This window comes from Crocuta crocuta, unplaced genomic scaffold (assembly GCF_008692635.1).
Source record: "Crocuta crocuta isolate KB4526 unplaced genomic scaffold, BGI_CrCroc_1.0 scaffold333, whole genome shotgun sequence".
In the NCBI taxonomy this organism is placed as follows: Eukaryota; Metazoa; Chordata; class Mammalia; order Carnivora; family Hyaenidae; genus Crocuta; species Crocuta crocuta.
The window spans coordinates 655,352-673,174 of NW_027532856.1; the positions used below are offsets into that span (position 1 = coordinate 655,352).

Genomic DNA, 17,823 nt, shown 5'->3' on the forward strand with positions numbered 1-17,823 from the left:
TATAGGAAAAAGCTCATGGTGGTAATTGCTATGATGATTTGAGGTCCTGTAAGTACAATGAAACATAGTTACCATGCATATAAATGCTACTTAATAGCTGTTTAACTAGAGATTTTATTCTTATTTGGGCTTTTTCTTAAATCCCATGGCTTGTAATTTTAGATATTGCAGATCTTTGATATAGAATATGAATATAATTGGGGAACGGATAGAGAGTTGCACAGATTTGGGTGTTGTGAACCAGAGAACCCCACTCAAATGCCAGGCTGGCATGAAATTGTCCCCAATTTGTTTCTAAGCAAGTGTAGGGCTGGGGAGAAATTATCTTACTTTTTATAAGGAATACATGCAGTGCACATCTCCAGAAACCAGCACCTTTTTCCATTCCTTTTTTCCCAAAGATGGGCAGACCTGAAACAGGTTCTAGGTACAAGGTGTTTTAAGTTTTGTGCTTAGTGACGTGTCTCTGACAGATTGAGGAATCTGTGCGGAGCATGGTAATGCGCTACGGAAGTCGGCTGTGGAAATTACGTGTCCTCCAGGCAGAACTGAAAATCAACATTCGCCTTACACCAACTGGAAAAGCAATTCCCATCCGCCTCTTCCTGACAAACGAGTCCGGCTATTACTTGGACATCAGCTTGTACAAGGAAGTGACTGACTCCAGGACAGCACAGGTACAGTAGTCAAGGGCTCCTCAGACTTTTGATTTGGTCCTAAAGATAAGCCATGTGTCCTTGTTATGGAAAACCCAAACTCACAAGTCCTGTTGGTTCATGTAGCAGAGTTAGCCTCTGTCAGCTTCAGTGCACACATGAATTTGAAAAACTTCGTTTGCCTTATAAGATAGGCCTGTGTTCTTAATGATGATGTTATGAAACCCTCAATATTTTGTGATGTACGTACTGGTGAGCCCAAACAGATGCCAGCTGAACCTCAATCCAGAGGTAATTCTGCGATTTAGCATTCTTTTTTAGAGGGCTCTTGAGCTCCCTGAACAATCTTGTCTTCTCTGGGCTGACCTGTTCTTCCTGTTTTTAGCTTTGATAGCCTACTCATTGGCAAGTGAAGAAAAGAAAATTGTTGAAATATGTCACCAGCTTTGATCTTAAGGAAGATTTCAGCATAATGTAATAGCTTGAGCAATGTCAAGCAGTGACTTTCTCATATTTACCCATTATATTATTCCATTTACACACATTATTTTCCTCCAAAGAGTTAAGAGTATTATAAATCTACAAAAGAGCAAAGTAGCAAATTTTAACCCCTTTTTCAGTAGAAAAATCAAGAATGTGAAAATGGAAGATAACTCTTGCATTAGATTATGTCATAACAGAGAACTCCTTTTAATCTGTGTTACCACCTTCATTTCTAAATATTTGTGCCATTTGCTGTGATACTGGATCTGGGTTGGTTCACCATTGCTCACATCTTCTTAAGAACTGAGGTGTTATTTTAGGTTTTTGGCCTGAACTTGGGAAGTGCATTTCTTCTGTTTAAAGGATGACCTTGCTTCAGTACGTGTACACAAGGGTTTCAATTTCTCCTATGCATTGGGTTGCCAGGAAGAGATTATATGTCTCTTGTTTTTATCTATGTCCTTTTAAATCCAAGAGCAGAGGCAAGAAAAGACATTTTTGCCAGTATTTTGAAGATGAATTTTAAAAATCTGAGTTTGGATAGTTGTCAGAGTGACCTTTTATTTTGTGCTTTGATTCCCAGTTAGATGGCCAGAGAAATCTATCCAGTGAGAAGTGAACAGTTAAAACAGAGGGAGAGAGAGTGTGCGCACAAGAGTGCAAGGGGTGAACAAGAGAAAGAGTATTCAATAATTTTTGCTGCATTTGATGTTTTTCAAGACCGCCTTAAAGACATTTTCAGTCAGAGCTTTCCATGGGCAGGGATATTTTTAATTAACTTCTTCAATGGCTTCAAGGCAGGTCTGTTCTTGTGAAAAATAAGATGGCCACTTGAGATTTTAATGTTTTTGATAAATATGTTTGTTCTTCATAACTACTTTATTTTACCTTTCTTTTATTAGAAAGCTCTTAGATTTCCTTCATTTTGGCTAGTGGTGACACAAGGGCATGAAAGGCTCAGATGCCTTCAATCAGGATTTAGTACTACGCCTGGCACAAAATAAGTACTCAATAAGTATCTGAAAGAATGAATGAGCTACCCTTTGCCTGAGGGAGAACCCCTATTACCATGGGTCCTACCTATTTAGGCAACCCTAAAGGAAGAGGTCTCCTTCAGGCTTTTCAGTTGAGAGAGTTCAACAGCCACTGTGGAATGTGAACCCCAGAGTCACTGGCCAGAGGAGGGAACCAGCAAAAGGAACAGCCTTCAAGTCGGCTCTGGCGCTCCTAATGCCTGCCTGATACTTACTGCCAATTTATTTTTTCCCTTTCTTTGTTCTAGTGAGTCATTATATGAATTCAAAATAATGTAGAACCCTGTGTATCATTCATTGATTTTGTTAATTGATGTAACGTTGATTAACCACCTATATAGTGGGTCAGGCACTATGGATTCAAAGTGATCTCTATTCTTAGGAAAATTTGCATCAGGGTGGAAGAAGACAGATAATTAATTTGTCTGTAATATGATTATGATTTGTGCTATCATAAAATAGGTACAAGGTTCTAAGGGAACAGACTATGGGATCAGAGATTGTTTCCCAAGAGAAGCCTTTTGGATGGCCACTGATGAAAGGTGTATGATATATAAAATAGATGTATATTTTCATAAACCTGTAAGACGAACACTTTACCAGTTTTTAACTACTATGTCCATTATAGTAGAAAATGAAATTAATGGAGGTAGCTGATCATCCAGTGCTATCCATTACCATCAACCTCTTGTTCAGCACATCGTTTATTCTGACAACGAGGAACAAGGTTGAGTGGCTTGAGCTTCATTTTGTTTCATTTTCCTTGTAAAGTCTTTGTGGTGTTAGCTGTAATTGAACACTGATACCAGCCGTCACAGTGGGGAGAAGAGATTTGGGTAATCCGTCGCATGAGTCATTTGATTCCCAGTGTGTAGTATAAGGGAGAAATATACATTTTTTAAGTCACCTTTATTGAGATACAATTTGCATGTAATAAAATGTACTTATTTTATGTGTATACTTCAGTTCATTCTGAAATCGTATAAACCTGTATAACCCCCATCACAGTCATGATAGAGAACATCTTGATACTCCCAAAAGGTCTCTTACTCTCTTTTGCAGTCAAAGGTAGAGTCACAGTTCTGGGCACCCACTGGTCTGCTTTCTATTATAGATGAGTTTTGCCTGTCCTAGAATTTGATATAAATGAAATTAGACACTATGTAGAGTGTCTATGTGGCTTCTTTTGTTCAGCATAGTATTTTTGAGATTCATCCATGTTTCATAGACTCTGGGTATGTTCCTCTTCATTGCTGAGTGGTATTCCATTTTATGAGTATACCAAAATTTTTATATTCATTCACCTATTGGTGGACATTTGAAGCTTTATTTTCCAGTTTGGGCTACTATGAATAAAGCTGCTATATGAACATTCATTTACAAGTCTTTATGTAGAATATGTTTTCATTTCTCTTGGGTAAATACATGGGAGTGTAATTACTAGGTCACAGGAAGTATATTTTTAACTTTATAAAAAAGTGCCCAACTATTCACTGAAGTAGTCCTACCATTTTAAAGTCCCACCAGCAGCAAGAGTACCTAGAGGGCTTTCATCAGCCTCCTTTCTCAGTCCACATAGTTATGTCGCTTAACCACTGACCAGCCTAACTTCATTCTACCTTGGCAAAAGTGAGTCTAAGATTCTGTACCCACAGCTCTTGTCTTTCCTAATAGACAGGAATGTAGCTCCAAGAACCTACTGCTTTTACTCCTTTTTCTTATTTTAATTTGGTTTATCTTCTCTGAGGAGTCCAGTTTTTTCATTCTAATACCTTGACTACACCTAACACTTTGAATCTCTTAAAACATTACCATTTCTACTTAAGACATTGCTAATTCTACCTCCCACCCAGTGAGTTTCACCACTAGTGATATAGAATAGGACTGAAAGCTCCATACTGTGGGGTTTTAAGTGGCCCAAGACAATTTGTGCCCAGTATAGAACCTGACTGACAAGTCAGCAGAACATATTTGTTTCTCTGAGCTAGGGGGCTAAGGATTCATTTAGCTAAATGGTATCCAGGGTTTGGGAAAGTACTTAATTATGTTGTTAGACATATATATCATGTTCACAAATCTATTCCTTAATGGTAGATTTAAGCTTATACATTTTATACCAGAATAGATATTTGTGTATACCCACATATCCTTATTTCCCAGGCTCCATTTGTATTCACTGTGTTGGGAATCTAGGTTTTATGTATTCGTGCATAAAGTGCCTATTTTAATGTTTTGTACCCTCTGGGCACTTAATAAATATTAACTGAGTTGAAGTAATGGCATCCCTTAACAATATTTATAAGCAAATAAAACTATCTACATATATGAAGTATGAAATACTCTTCTAGAAATACTTGAGTTGAAATGGTTAAAAATTAGTGTGATTTCATTATGTGACAGTATAGGTATTGCAGGAGCTATTCAGTAGTTGTAGACATAGTACACTGGAGGGTATAAATAAATAGATATCTATATTATATATATGTATGTATATATAAAATACATTTATTTTACTATGGGCTATGTCTAATGAGCTAACAAGAACTGACTAGATGGATGGGTGAAATCCACTTCTGGCAGAAATCTTTGAAGCCTTTGTGTGGCTGCTAACACTTATGAAGCACCTTCTAATCGGGTAGACTGAAGCACAGATAATAGGGTAGAGTCTTGACCTGGACTTCCACTGTTAGAGAAAGAGCAGAATTCTCTTCAGCATAAAGCTGAACTATGCTGGATTAATTGACATACTTCATTTCTGAGTATATGGAATTCAAGTCACTTTAGAAGGCACGCATTGTCAGTATGTTTCTGAGATGTGAAATTTACAGTGTGCTTTCTTATTGATTTCAACTAATCCAAAAGTGAGAGCAACCCATGGTGTATCATTGGTCACATACCATGTTTTGGAATTGGTTAATCTATAGAGAACTGAGAACACTATCCAATGTGTAAAGGCATGTCTTAGCTACTCAACCCACCAAAAACGTGTGTCAAGAAATCACATTTATGAAAAAAGCCCCTCTAGGCAGCTGATTTTCTTCTCTGTCTCTTAACTCCCCCTGTCATTCTCTTTTTCCTGCAGATCATGTTTCAGGCATATGGAGACAAACAGGGACCATTGCATGGAATGTTAATCAACACTCCATATGTCACCAAAGACCTCCTTCAATCAAAGAGATTCCAGGCACAATCCTTGGGGACAACATACATATATGATATCCCAGAGATGTTTCGACAGGTAAAGGTGCCAACCTGAGGGGGAGGGGGTGGCTCTGATATGTTCTAAAGAGACAAGGTTTTCCTGAATTTCCATTAGATGCAGCTTAGCCTGGAATGGCCCAGAGGCCAAGAAATATCTTGACACTACTCTCATTTCTGTCTCATTTGGGATTTGGTGATTGCCAACTCCAATATTGGATAGTTCTTTATGAATTAATAGGAGGAATGGTGAGGATAGAAGCCTCTGTTGAGAAGGAAGTAAACTGAGACAGCATGCCTATGATGGTAGTTTACCATGACCTATGTGAGGAGTTATGTTCAGCTGTATATTTCCTGAGTTACAATCAAATTATGGATATTAAAAAAACCTTGAAACTCTAGTTCTCTTTTTCCTATTTTCCAAGATAACCCAGGTTATTAGCTGATAGGTTAATATGATGAGAATCAATACTGATAACATATACAAATGGATATAGAGTTCATGATACACAGTTTAAAGTATCAATTCTTTCATGGGAGATTTATTATAGCTGAATAAAAACTAGTATGAGAAAATACATTATGATTCTCATCCTTTATTTGAAAATAAATTCCTTTGATCTGTATGGTGAATCCTCTCTATGCTGCAGATTTTTCTTCCTTCAATAGAAGGTAAGAAAAGTACATCAGCAGCAGAAAATGCAAGAGATAGAATATCAAAAGAATACTGAATTTGTCCTTTAAAAAAAATATCTATGAATACAGGATTTTTCCAAGTCTTCTAGTCAATACTACTAGTATTACCACATTTGAGTTTTAATAAAGTAATATTCTATGGCCTTCGTAAATACAAGAGATTTCTTGTATGTAGTCATTTGTTTATAAGTTCTCTCTCTGGAAACATAGCTACCTTTATTTAGTATTGCCAACATTGTTACCCTACAGGTTGAATGTTAGTTCTGTTCCCCAATGCCAGAACTATAAATAGAAATGACACTTTATATAATTCTTCCTATAGAATAGACATAAACACTGTGATTGGAATATGTTGGTATGAATGCATCATACTGCCTTTAAATATTTTGAGACAACTGAAGAAACAGCTAGTTCCCACTTCATGAGGCATTTATTCTGGTAATAGGAAGTTGGAAATGGAAATCATAATGGTTTTAAAGTGAATAGGTGTGTCTCTCTTCTCAAATTTGAGCAGAATTGATCTGCACATTTACAAATAGTCATACATCCCTGATGAGCTAATTCCTGCATATGGGCCTATAGATCTGAAAAGACATTAGGAAAAGGATGCTTCCCCTGAGCCTCTAGTAGAAACTTTATTCTTGCCTTCTTAGATTTTTTTGGTATTAGCTGTGTGTCATATCACTTTTCCTGGCTATTTTTCTATTCTTCTAGGATTTGTCTTCTTTTTTAAAAAAGAAGGATTAATGCTACTTAGTTTTTTATTTTAATTTTCTTAGGGTATTATTAGGTATGTTTGTTAGGTGTATTGTATTTGTTAATGCTCTTGTGCTGATTCAGAATCACTCAGTAATTTATTTGACTTTGTTGGAAAAGTGCCTTACTTTGATATGTAAAAAACGTTATGTGAAAAATAATGACAAGTCTATTTTAACTCAGAATGAGAGCTACAGAATTTGGTCTAATGTTTTGATGCTCAGCAGAACACTTAGAAAGGAAAGAGCAAAATCAGATTGACTGCTACTTAATATTTATTTTTGTGTGTGTTGAAATATTTATTGTCACTGATTAGTCAAACTTCTCTCCTCCACTAGTCTCTGATCAAACTCTGGGAGTCTATGTCCACTCAAGCATTCCTTCCATCACCCCCCCTGCCTTCTGACATACTAACATATACTGAGCTCGTGTTGGATGATCAAGGTCAGCTGGTCCGCATGAACAGGCTTCCAGGAGGAAATGAGGCAAGTCGTTGAGTCCCACCCCCCACTTTTCTTATCTCTGTGCCTGCTAGTAGCAGTTTTCCGTAGGGATGGCCATTGAGTAGCATTAATTTAGATGCTGCATAGGCACATAGTAGTCTTGTTGGTAGAGTTCTTTAGGGAGAGAACATTGACTGAATATCAAGGAATTATTAATTTTTTAGGTGTGATAATGTACTTTTTAAAATGGTATTATAGTTTTGCTTTCTAAAAAACAGTAATGTTTTCTTTTACACATAACTACTAAAATAATCACAGATGAAGCAATCCAATGTCTTGGATTTACTTCAGAGTAATAGAGGGGTGAGTGCAGGAGTATAGAAAAAACAAACTGGCCATGAGTTGTTAATGAAAGCTAGATGATATATACATAGAAATAGACTGCTTTCTCTTTTTTTGTATATACCTGAAATTTTGAGATTTTTCTTTTTTTAATGTTTATTTTTTAGAAGAGAGAGCATGCACACAGGAGTGTGCAGGTGGGGGAAGGGCAGACAGAGGGGGAGACTAAGGATCCAAAGCAGGCTCCATGCTGACAGCAGAGAGCCTGATGTGGGGCTGGAACTCATGAACCGTGAGATCATGACCTGGCCGAAGTTGGACGCTTAACTGACTGAGCCACCGAGGTGCCCCTGAGACATTTTCTTTTTTTTTTTTTTTAATGTTTTATTTATTTCTGAGAGAGAGATAGCATGAGCAGGGGAGGGTCAGAGAGAGAGGGAGGCACAGGATCTGAAACAGGCTCCAGGCTCTGAGCTAGCTGTCAGCACAGAGCCCGACGCGGGGCTCATACCCACGAACCGTGAGATCATGACATGAGCTGAAGTCAGACGCTTAACTGACTGAGCCACCCAGGCACCCCAGACGTTTTCTATAATAAAAACATTTAAAGTATTGTTTTGCTTGATTTTTTTTTTAATTTGGTTACTTACATACTAGTACACCTTTTTTGGTATATTTTCTGTACTGAAGTAATTTGATCTAGTGCTGTTATGATCATGGTAAATATATTCTTAAAGGGGCTCAATCAGAACCAGGGGTTTAAACATAAAAGAATGTAGGAGAAGACCCATTTCTGAGTTATCTAAGAATTCATTTTGTGACATTGGAATCCTCTCTCTTACGGTGCACTATTAATAATGATACAGAGTCATACCATATCTCCTCCTCTTCCTGATTTTAACTATGTTTCTAAGGTATAATTACAACCAAAACAACAATAATAAACCTAAAAAGAGATAGGATTTTATTTCAACCTTAGATAGAATCCCTAAATAAATCTCATTCTTTAGAAAGAGTAATCTTTACCCAGGTGTTCTCCATAAACAGGCTGGGTAGACCTTTGGAGATAATATGTGGTATTTTCCATTCTGTGCAGTATCTTTTTCAAAAAATGTTACCGTATATACAAGGTGTATGCTGTTTTGGTAAGTATACCAGTGGATGCCAAAAGTAGATGAATTGGTATTAAGATGGATGCAGGCATTGGACCAGATGGAGAGTATCAGACTTACAGTTCTTCTAATTGAATGCCTCAACAAATAGCAAAGGCAAGAGGCTAGGGAGGGAAGATGCATAGAATTTTCAGAAGAATAGATATGTACTCATTAACACACCAAGTTACAGCAGAGGCTTGTGCCACAGTGTGGCATCTACATAGTGAGCCCCACAACAGCAAAGAAAAGCTTCATTGTGCTAGACCTAAATTCTGATTCATTCAACAGTGTAGTCTTTAGGAATGGAAGACCCCCTTGTGAACATGGGGCTGAGAGAAAAATGGTCTTAACTAATGTAATTAAAACAAAAAATGAGATTTTGGGCCAGACAAGAGCTAGCTGCACTGCTCTGTTAAACCTCTTGCCATGATCTTTCTCTCCTGCTTTCTCTCTGCTCTCATTCTGTGTTTGAGCGAATGGAGACTGGGGGAATAGTGAAGTCCCAGAGGGACAGAGCTCTGTTCTTGCTGAAATTACAAGCACAGAGCTGCCTGGGCATGAACATGTAGTGTTTACTCTGCCAGTATGAATACAAATAGTCTTATTATACGGGACTCTGTACCCAAAGACCACACACACACACACACACACACACACACACACACACACACACACACACACAGATGAATAAAAAAAAATTAAAGGTTTTTTTAACCCCTTTAAGACTCAAACAAAAACCTGGGTAGAAAAGGGATGTCTTAAACAGCTGTATAGTGTTANGATCACACACACACACACACACACACACACACACACACACACACACACACACACAGATGAATAAAAAAAAATTAAAGGTTTTTTTAACCCCTTTAAGACTCAAACAAAAACCTGGGTAGAAAAGGGATGTCTTAAACAGCTGTATAGTGTTATAGTTACAAGCAGTAGAGTCAGTTTGGGGACCATATGTTTCCCTTTGCCCAGTGCTTTAATAATCTTGAAATTGAGAAATCTAATTGTATTTAAATTTTTTATTTTTGTTTTTGTCGGTTCTCACTTTCTTGTTCCATTCTTTCCTCTCCTTAAAGGGTTGCCTATTTTCTTTGTTCTCTTTTCCTTTTCTTCAGATGATTGACTGGGATTGAGGCTGAGTTGTTAGCTTGCTGTTTCTGAGTCTTTGAGCTCGGGAGGAGTGAGACCAGTGTTCTTTTGTGAGCAGTTAGTGACTAATGCCTGGGATGGCTGGTAATCAGTCAGTGGCTGTAGCTAGATCATAGGGTATTGCACAACAGGAATGGGGTTGGGGTATTAGTATCAAAACTCTGTTACCAATAGCTTGAGCATACAATGGTGCACGTTCACTGAGAAGCCAACCAATCTGAAGATGGAGTTTCTGCAGTCAGAATTCTGAGGGACAGCTGTGCCTAAGAGATGATGAGGCATCAGTGGGATGTATTTCCTCATGCTGAGCCCAGTTTTATCAGAGCAAGTTGACTTTCAGCTATTTCAGTTTAATTTTCTTTGGCCAAAGAGACAAGTTTGTCATGAGCCAGGCACTCTACGCATTACCCCAAGAGTGATGTGAAGGGAAGGAAAAGAGCTCAAGCTGATGAGATTTGGAGCAAATCTGTCCTGTCCCAAAGAGAATGGGCATCTGAACAAAACCTTGAGAAATCGTTTTATTAAAAAAGGAATAAAAAATTGACCTCTTAATGTTCTGAGAGCCAAGACTCAATGTAAATGTATTGATGCTGCATAGACATTAAATCATCATAATGTGGTGTTCTCCAAAGGTGACGGCTCTACCAGGTCATCATTGTGGGTGATACTGCATTACCTTCAAGGATTGGAGTTTCTGGGTTTAAAAGCTAGCACATGGATATAAGGAATAAAGGTAAATGAGAGATTGCTACAGAGTTTCCCCATGAATCGAGATGGTTTTCCCCATAATCAAGAGCAGACAACCTGTACTTATCAGAGCACTGGCTATATGGGTGGCCAGGCTTTCTCTTTCTTCCCTGTTTTTTTTCCCCCCAGGACAGTAAATAGGTAAAATGGTGATGGGACCAGGACTTGGAACAATTCAGTACCATTTAGTTTTAGGTAACTTGTTTGCCATTTGAGAAAGAATATTGGCTGTTTCAGCAGAGATGTGACCTGCATTTTGAACATTGTCCCCATGTTAAAAGCAGGAGAAAAAGAGATTTTCTGAGGTGGTGTTAGCCACTTTCTTCTTTCTATTTTCCTAGTTGTCCCTTTCCCATCAAGAAAGATGTAACTGAAGGAATGCCACCTTATTCACGATAGAAGTGTAAGAGAACACATTTTTCTCATTGTCAGGTTTGAATGGCATTGCATTTAGTATGAATTTAGAGTAGGAATAAAAGAGATGTAGACCAAATCTGTGAACTGTTACTTGCAAATAGCTCCAAAGATGAGTTGTCTAGGATTTTTTAAATAGTTTCAAGTAAAGATGAAAATTGTGGAAAATGTGATTACAAAATAGACTAAACTTATTTCAATTCTAGCTGCTATGAAGCTACAGTGATGGGCAGTATATGTAAATACACAGCTAGATGAGTGGTGTGCTGTTGGGACTCGATACAGAGGAAGTACTGTTCCTCTGATACAGAGGAAGAAACTGCTGTTCTACTTTTACTGCTTCTCAATTTTGGAAGAATTGTTTTCTTTTTCCTGCCAGTTTGCTAACCTGTTTTGATCATTTGGTTGAAGCTGTAATTGCAGGTGGGAACATTTTGAGTAACAGTTCACAATCCACTGCAGCTACTTTTCGCACTAAATCCTGTTATTAAAAGGCTCAGGCTAAGATCAAGCCAAGGGCGGTAACGGCCTTGACAGAGAACAACTTAACTTTGCTTGGTGTAGGACAAAGAAAACTCTAGCCTTCCTGAGACTATATTCTTATTTGTTCTAAAATGTTATTAGCATTCTTTTATTATATTTCCTTTAACTGCTCCATGAAATAAATCATGAATGTCGAAACTGGGCAGCAATGAAGGATATGATAGGCAACTTTATAGCACCTTCAGTGTGGACAGAAAGTAGGACCCTGTTTTCCTTACTCTATCAGCACATGGCCTTTTTAACCATGCAAACCCTCGCCCTCATTTCTCCTATCATAATGAAAAACTGAGATAAGAGGAAGATTTCTCTTTAGAAGCAGCTATAATAATCAGGTACAGGATGTGTATTCCAAAAAGGATCAGCAACTAAAGACTGGAATTCTTGTGTGGCATTAAATTTTTTCCTTAAAATATTTCTGGGAGATAAGCATATTCCAAATTGAATACAATTTGATGACTACCTTCACACACACTATCACTCTTTTAAGAATTGGAGTTGCTCCAAGGCTTCATTTCTTCAGATAGGCACTAGGTGTCAGGGTTTTTCCTTCTCAGCAGCTTGGCATTCAGACAAGCCTCTTGAATTGCCCTGTTTGGTGAGGCAGATCCAGTGGTATCCTTCCTTTTTTTTTTCAGTTAGTGTGGTAGGTTTTGCCTGGTGTTCCTCCAGTATGCAATTGCGTTTTTAACTCTTTTGGCGGAGATCTTTTGAGTCTTATCACATCCTTGCCCTACACATTTTTTACAAGAAACATCTTTTTAGGAAGAAGATGATTGAGGAGGGAAAAAATAGTGGAAATTAAAGTTTAAAGACTTGTTGCCATCATGACTGGTATCTTTTATGTTCTTGAGGTGAAAGGGTAGGGATGGTGGGAATTAGGAATTCAATCCTAGATCTGCTCAGCCTTGCCAATATTTAGTTGTTGGCAGCATGCTGATATCTGGTTTCACCAAGGTGTAAGTGTCTATAATTTTTTTATTATAAAATATTTCAAACTTAAAAAAATATGGAGAGTGATATATCAAATATTCCCACATCTACTGACTGGCTGAAACAAATCTTTTTTTTTTTTAATATTTTATTTATTTCTAGGAGAGAGAGAGAGACCGCGTGAGCAGGGGAGGGTCAGAGAGAGAGGGAGTCACAGACCGAAAGAGGCTCCAGGCTCTGAGCTGGCAGTCAGCACAGAGCCTGACACGGGGCTTGAACCCACGAACCGCGAGATCATGACCTAAGTGAAAGTCGGACGCTTAACCGACTAAGCCACCCAGGCGCCCCTGGCTTAAACAAATCTTATCATTTTGACACTGTTCCTCACTTATATGTTGCTATAATTCTTTGGAACCTCTAATTTGAGCATAAAAACAAACAAAAAGACATTGGGAGTTGGTAAGGAAAGGAAGTTGGTAAGCTTATAGAAGCCTGAAAGAGTGTAAGAAATTAATTATTAGACCCATTTTGACAACTTTAGGCTAGCCCTTTTAATCCAAAGGACCTCTTATTTTAGAAAAACCACTATAACCTTCTGTCTGAATTTACTTGGTTGACATTTTCTCTCCTCTCAAAGGAATTCCTTGTGTTATCCTGGACTTAGATTCTAGTGGAACCTATTACTCTCTGAAACTCTGACTGGGGAGAGTTTGTGCATGTTTGTGGGCTTGAGTCCATCTCTCAAGCACATAGAACCCAAATATTTTTCTAGTTTAACATTAGACTTTTGTATGTTGTTTTACTCAATTTAGCCTCAGAATAGTTCTCTGAATGTAAATATAATTTGAATGTATTTTACTGTGCTTTTGTTTCATTGTTTTGCTGTCAGTTTACCTTTTCGTGCTGGGTGTAGTAATTGAGTCCATGTCAATCTTTTAGATATGTGTTGGAAGAGAGGCATATTTGTATTGTAGTATGCTGAAGTTGAGCTTTGAAATAGACCTGAAGAAGGCAAATCTGAAAAATAGGACCATGGTCTGTGCACTGATTGTTCAGGTTATAAAAAGAGACTAATGGTCCTTGCCACCAATCTATCCCTGAAGATGGGAAAGTGTAAGTGCTTTGAGATCTTTAGCAGAAAAGTATCACACACCACTGATTACATATAAGCATTCATAATTTATGCTTGTCTTGTTTTTCATCAATGGCTTCCCCAAATCCCAGTTTTGAGTCTCCTTTAGGGATAACAAGATAGGAATTTCAAATATAGAAAAAGACATGAAATATGTGCTTAAGATAGTTTTATTTAGAAATACTATGCATTTTTCTTTTATCCTCTGAATGAGCATGTTTGGTTACAAGTCTTTGTCTAAAATGATCCTTGGAAGCACATGCACCCCAATGTTCATAGCAGCACTCTCAACAATAGCTAAAACATGGAAAGAGCCTAAGTGTCCATCAACGGATGAATGGATCAAGAAGATGTGGTTTATCTATACCATGCAATACTACATGGCAATGAGAAACAATGAAATCTGGCCATGTGTAGCAACATGGATGGACCTTGAGGGTGTTATGCTGAGCGAAGTAAGTCAGGCAGAGAAGGACAAATATCATATGTTTGCACGTATAGGAGGATTAAGAGGAACTTAACTGAGGAACGAGGGGGAGAAGAAGGGGGGAAACGGTAGGAGAAAGGGAGAGAGGGAAACCATGAGAGACTCTTGAATGCTGACAAAAGCTGAGGACTGATGGATGTGGGGGGGAGGGGGGATGGACATGGAGGAGGACCCTTGTGGGGATGAGCACTGGGTGTTATGTGGAAACTAATTTGACAATAAACTATTTGTAAAAAATAAAAAATAAAAAAAATAAAAGCTTCTTAAATTTAAAAAAATAAATAAATAAAATGATCCTTGGAACCAAAGTTGAGCCCCTCATTAGAAAAATATTGTGGCTAATTCTGAAAGGTATGTCTTCCTGCCATGGAATTACTTTTAATGAATTTTAACACTATTCTTTTGAGATGCATATACTTTTCTCTCTTTTTTAAAATTTTTATTTAAATCCCAGTTGACATAAAGTGTGTAGAATTTAGTGATTCATCACTTACAGTACAACACCCAGTGCTCATTACAAGTGCCTTCCTTAGTACCCATCACCTATTTACTTTGCATATACTTTTCTTAGAATTCTTCCTGAGTGGCTATTATTGGTATTGGAGATTTTTCAACAGGTGGATTAGTTCGTTTGACTCATTTCATTATTAGCGAACCAAGGCCTATTGAGGTTGACTGAAAATCCTAATACATCCATTGGCTGACCAGAGTGGCTCCTCAGTCCCCTCCAAAAGTTGGTCCTAAAGATAAGATAGCCTTTAAACAAAAGGATATACTTGCCAGCATTTTTATACACCTTAAGTTTTAAGATTTTACTAAAATAAGATGTGATATAGTACCCTATCTCAAGAGACTTTACAGCTCCAACTAAAGGCAATAATGAACATCAGGACAGCAACAGATGACACCCAAGGATGAGGTGTAGCATGGAGCATCAGAGTTCAACATTCGTTTGTATGATTAATGGGCAAGGCTTCTTGAACTGCAGTAGGCCAACTTGGTTAATTTCCATATCATCCAATTACTCCTGTGCCCCATTTCTCAAATACCACTGGCTTGTATGTGCTCTATTGCATGCTTTTTAAAAAAAAATTGGTATGTTTACTAAAAGCATTGCGTCTGTATATGCATAAAATTACTGTGGTTTCATGTTTATAAATATTGCAGGAGAGTTAATTCCCCTATTCAATTAGAAATTATTATTTCTAATCATCAGTAATATTTTTCAAAAAATTACCTCTGGGATGAAAATTTTTTTGCTCTAAAAATGTTTTTTTCTTCCTCTTTTATCGCTTTTAGAAAGGTTGAGGTAAGTTTGTTCAGCCATTTTTGAATTATCCAAGCATGAAAAAGAGTTTTTCAGCTGTTAAGAAAATTGTCTTCAGCTCTTTTATGTGATCATACAACACTAGGCAACGGAATATGATATCTAGCAGATAATACAATATGGAAAGGCATTGACATTTTTTTCAGCATGTTTTTTCTGAATTGCGCAAATTATGTCAAACATTGTATCGCCTTGTGGTTTAAAAAGGCACATTTTAACACCTATACAGTATTTTTCTACTATTCCATCGAGTATATTTTTTTCATGAAATTCTAACGTGAGTTAATACTGTCATTATTTTTTGATAATATCTAACTAAAAGTGAAGATGTAACATTCCATACAAGATATAAAAGTGGGGAGAGGTAACATTTTATTATGTGTATGTAAAGGAACTCAAGTTCAAATTCTTTCTTACCGGGCCTTCGTTTTGTTTTCTCATCTCCACAATGCAGATCATGCTTAGGTCCATTTCAGCTCGAATGCTCGAGAATTCTTTGTATTGCTGCTCCAAGGCCTTGCAGAATGGTCATCTTCCTGGCATTAGCAGTGGTAACACAGTAGCTACAGGAGGCTTTGCCAGAAAATTTCAACTGTTAGACTTTTAGCATGGAAAATAAAGCTTTAATGTTAAAGCCACAGTCTCACCTCTATTTAAGTCTACATAGAAAAATATTATTACAGCTGAACTCAAAGTGAGGAGATAGAAGAAAGGCAACCATGGCAAAGATATACTTTAACTGCTTCCCACAGCACAGATAGCTACAGTTGATGGATGCTTCTTACATTCTTAGAAACACAATCCTGTCCGGTTTTGCCCCTTAGCTTTCCCTTCAAATTTATTGGTTGAGCTTAATATTAGTATTTTATTTTGTAGTAACAGCAGCTTTGGAAAGTGTATGTGTGTGTGCGCGCGCGCGTGTGCGCAATTGCACATTCTCTTCACACTGATAGTACAATTAATGTTGATGTCAATTTTGATGTTAATTTTGGATCATGATTAGTGTTGACACTTTGTGTCAGACTAATGGCATTTATGAGCACCATCAGAATAAATGTTAATATTGTCATGTTTTTAGTACCTGTTATAGTAACATTAAACCAAGGTCCTCCCAGGAGAAAAAATACATGTATGGATAGATAGATAATGCCTTTCTGTGTCGCTGGTGTTACTCAGCGAGAAAATGACATCTCAGGGCAGAATCCTAATCACTGTTTGGAGCATCAGAAATAATGATCACCTCTGATCGGGGGTTGTGAATAATTCATTCAGTTTGATTTTCACATCCTGTCCAGTGATACTTTTCAAACCAAATGTGTTTCTACAGGAAAATAATGGTCCCACTTCTTATGGAAATACTGTGGCACAAATCATTTTACCCACATAAAAACAGTTAAATAAGACTGTTCTCCTGTGCTTGCTTTCTCCTCCCCGTTCCCTCCTCCCTCACTTGCATGTGTTTATTCCAGAATCAGATGGTGGCCAAAGAAATATTTTCTTCCTTAGAACTTGTATAAGGCAGATATTTATTTCTGCTCATCCTCAGCTTATTCACAGTAACTCTTTTGATCCTCTTCCCTTTTTCCCTCGCCTTAGTTTAGTTTGGTAACCTTAAACCTAAGGAGCCTGTGTTATCAGAAATAATCTGAAATTATGTATTTTTAAACAATTTATGGCTATATTAATGAACATGTAATTGGCAGGAACTGCCTAGAACCATTTGGTAAGTCAGTGGTCAGGGAGGAAGCTTGTGTATTTCCAGGGCCACGGAGCCTGAGTCTGAACCTCCTTATGCCATAAACCCACCCACACTTGCAGACTCTCTCAGGTCACTGCCCTTTTGTTGCTTCCTTAACCCTTAGTCCTAGAGTGTCATTTTCACTAGGTTTCACCTGCATAAAAGCATTAGAGGGAGAGAGAAGGTGGAACAAGGGGATTCGGTGATGGAGTTTCCTTTGGCTATTATTTTTCAGTTCATATACTAGGCAACTTGGGCTTAGGTGAAATCAGCAAATGTCACATTCCTAATCACATTGTCACACTTGTGTATACTTTTATAGTGATTGCAGAATTTTCAATATAAAGTCTCCATTGTGTATATAATATAGGTAGACCCATCTATATAAAGTAATTTGACTGAAAAACTTAACAGTGTCCTAATTAAATGGGGGGAAAATATGACTGTCTTCTGAAGTAATGACCCAATCCTCTGAGATGAAGCTATTCTTAGATAGAATATTTTGAACCATTTCTCCTGAAAGTTATGACCTTCTCTCTCTCTCTCTCTCTCTCTCTCTCTCTCCCCCACTCTCCCCCCGCC

General features: G+C 37.6%; 1 protein-coding gene across 6 annotated transcripts in view; it reads left to right on the forward strand.

Annotated features, from left to right (window-relative positions):
* ACACA (acetyl-CoA carboxylase alpha) overlaps nucleotides 1-17,823 on the forward strand; it is a 270,686-nt gene that overhangs the window by 172,895 nt on the left and 79,968 nt on the right. For all 6 annotated transcript variants that reach the window (XM_077745585.1, XM_077745584.1, XM_077745589.1 and 3 more), the window contains 3 exons: nucleotides 474-677; nucleotides 5,256-5,411; nucleotides 7,162-7,308. In XM_077745585.1, the coding sequence (XP_077601711.1) occupies nucleotides 474-677; nucleotides 5,256-5,411; nucleotides 7,162-7,308 (507 nt within the window). The remainder of the gene's footprint in view (nucleotides 1-473; nucleotides 678-5,255; nucleotides 5,412-7,161; nucleotides 7,309-17,823) is intronic.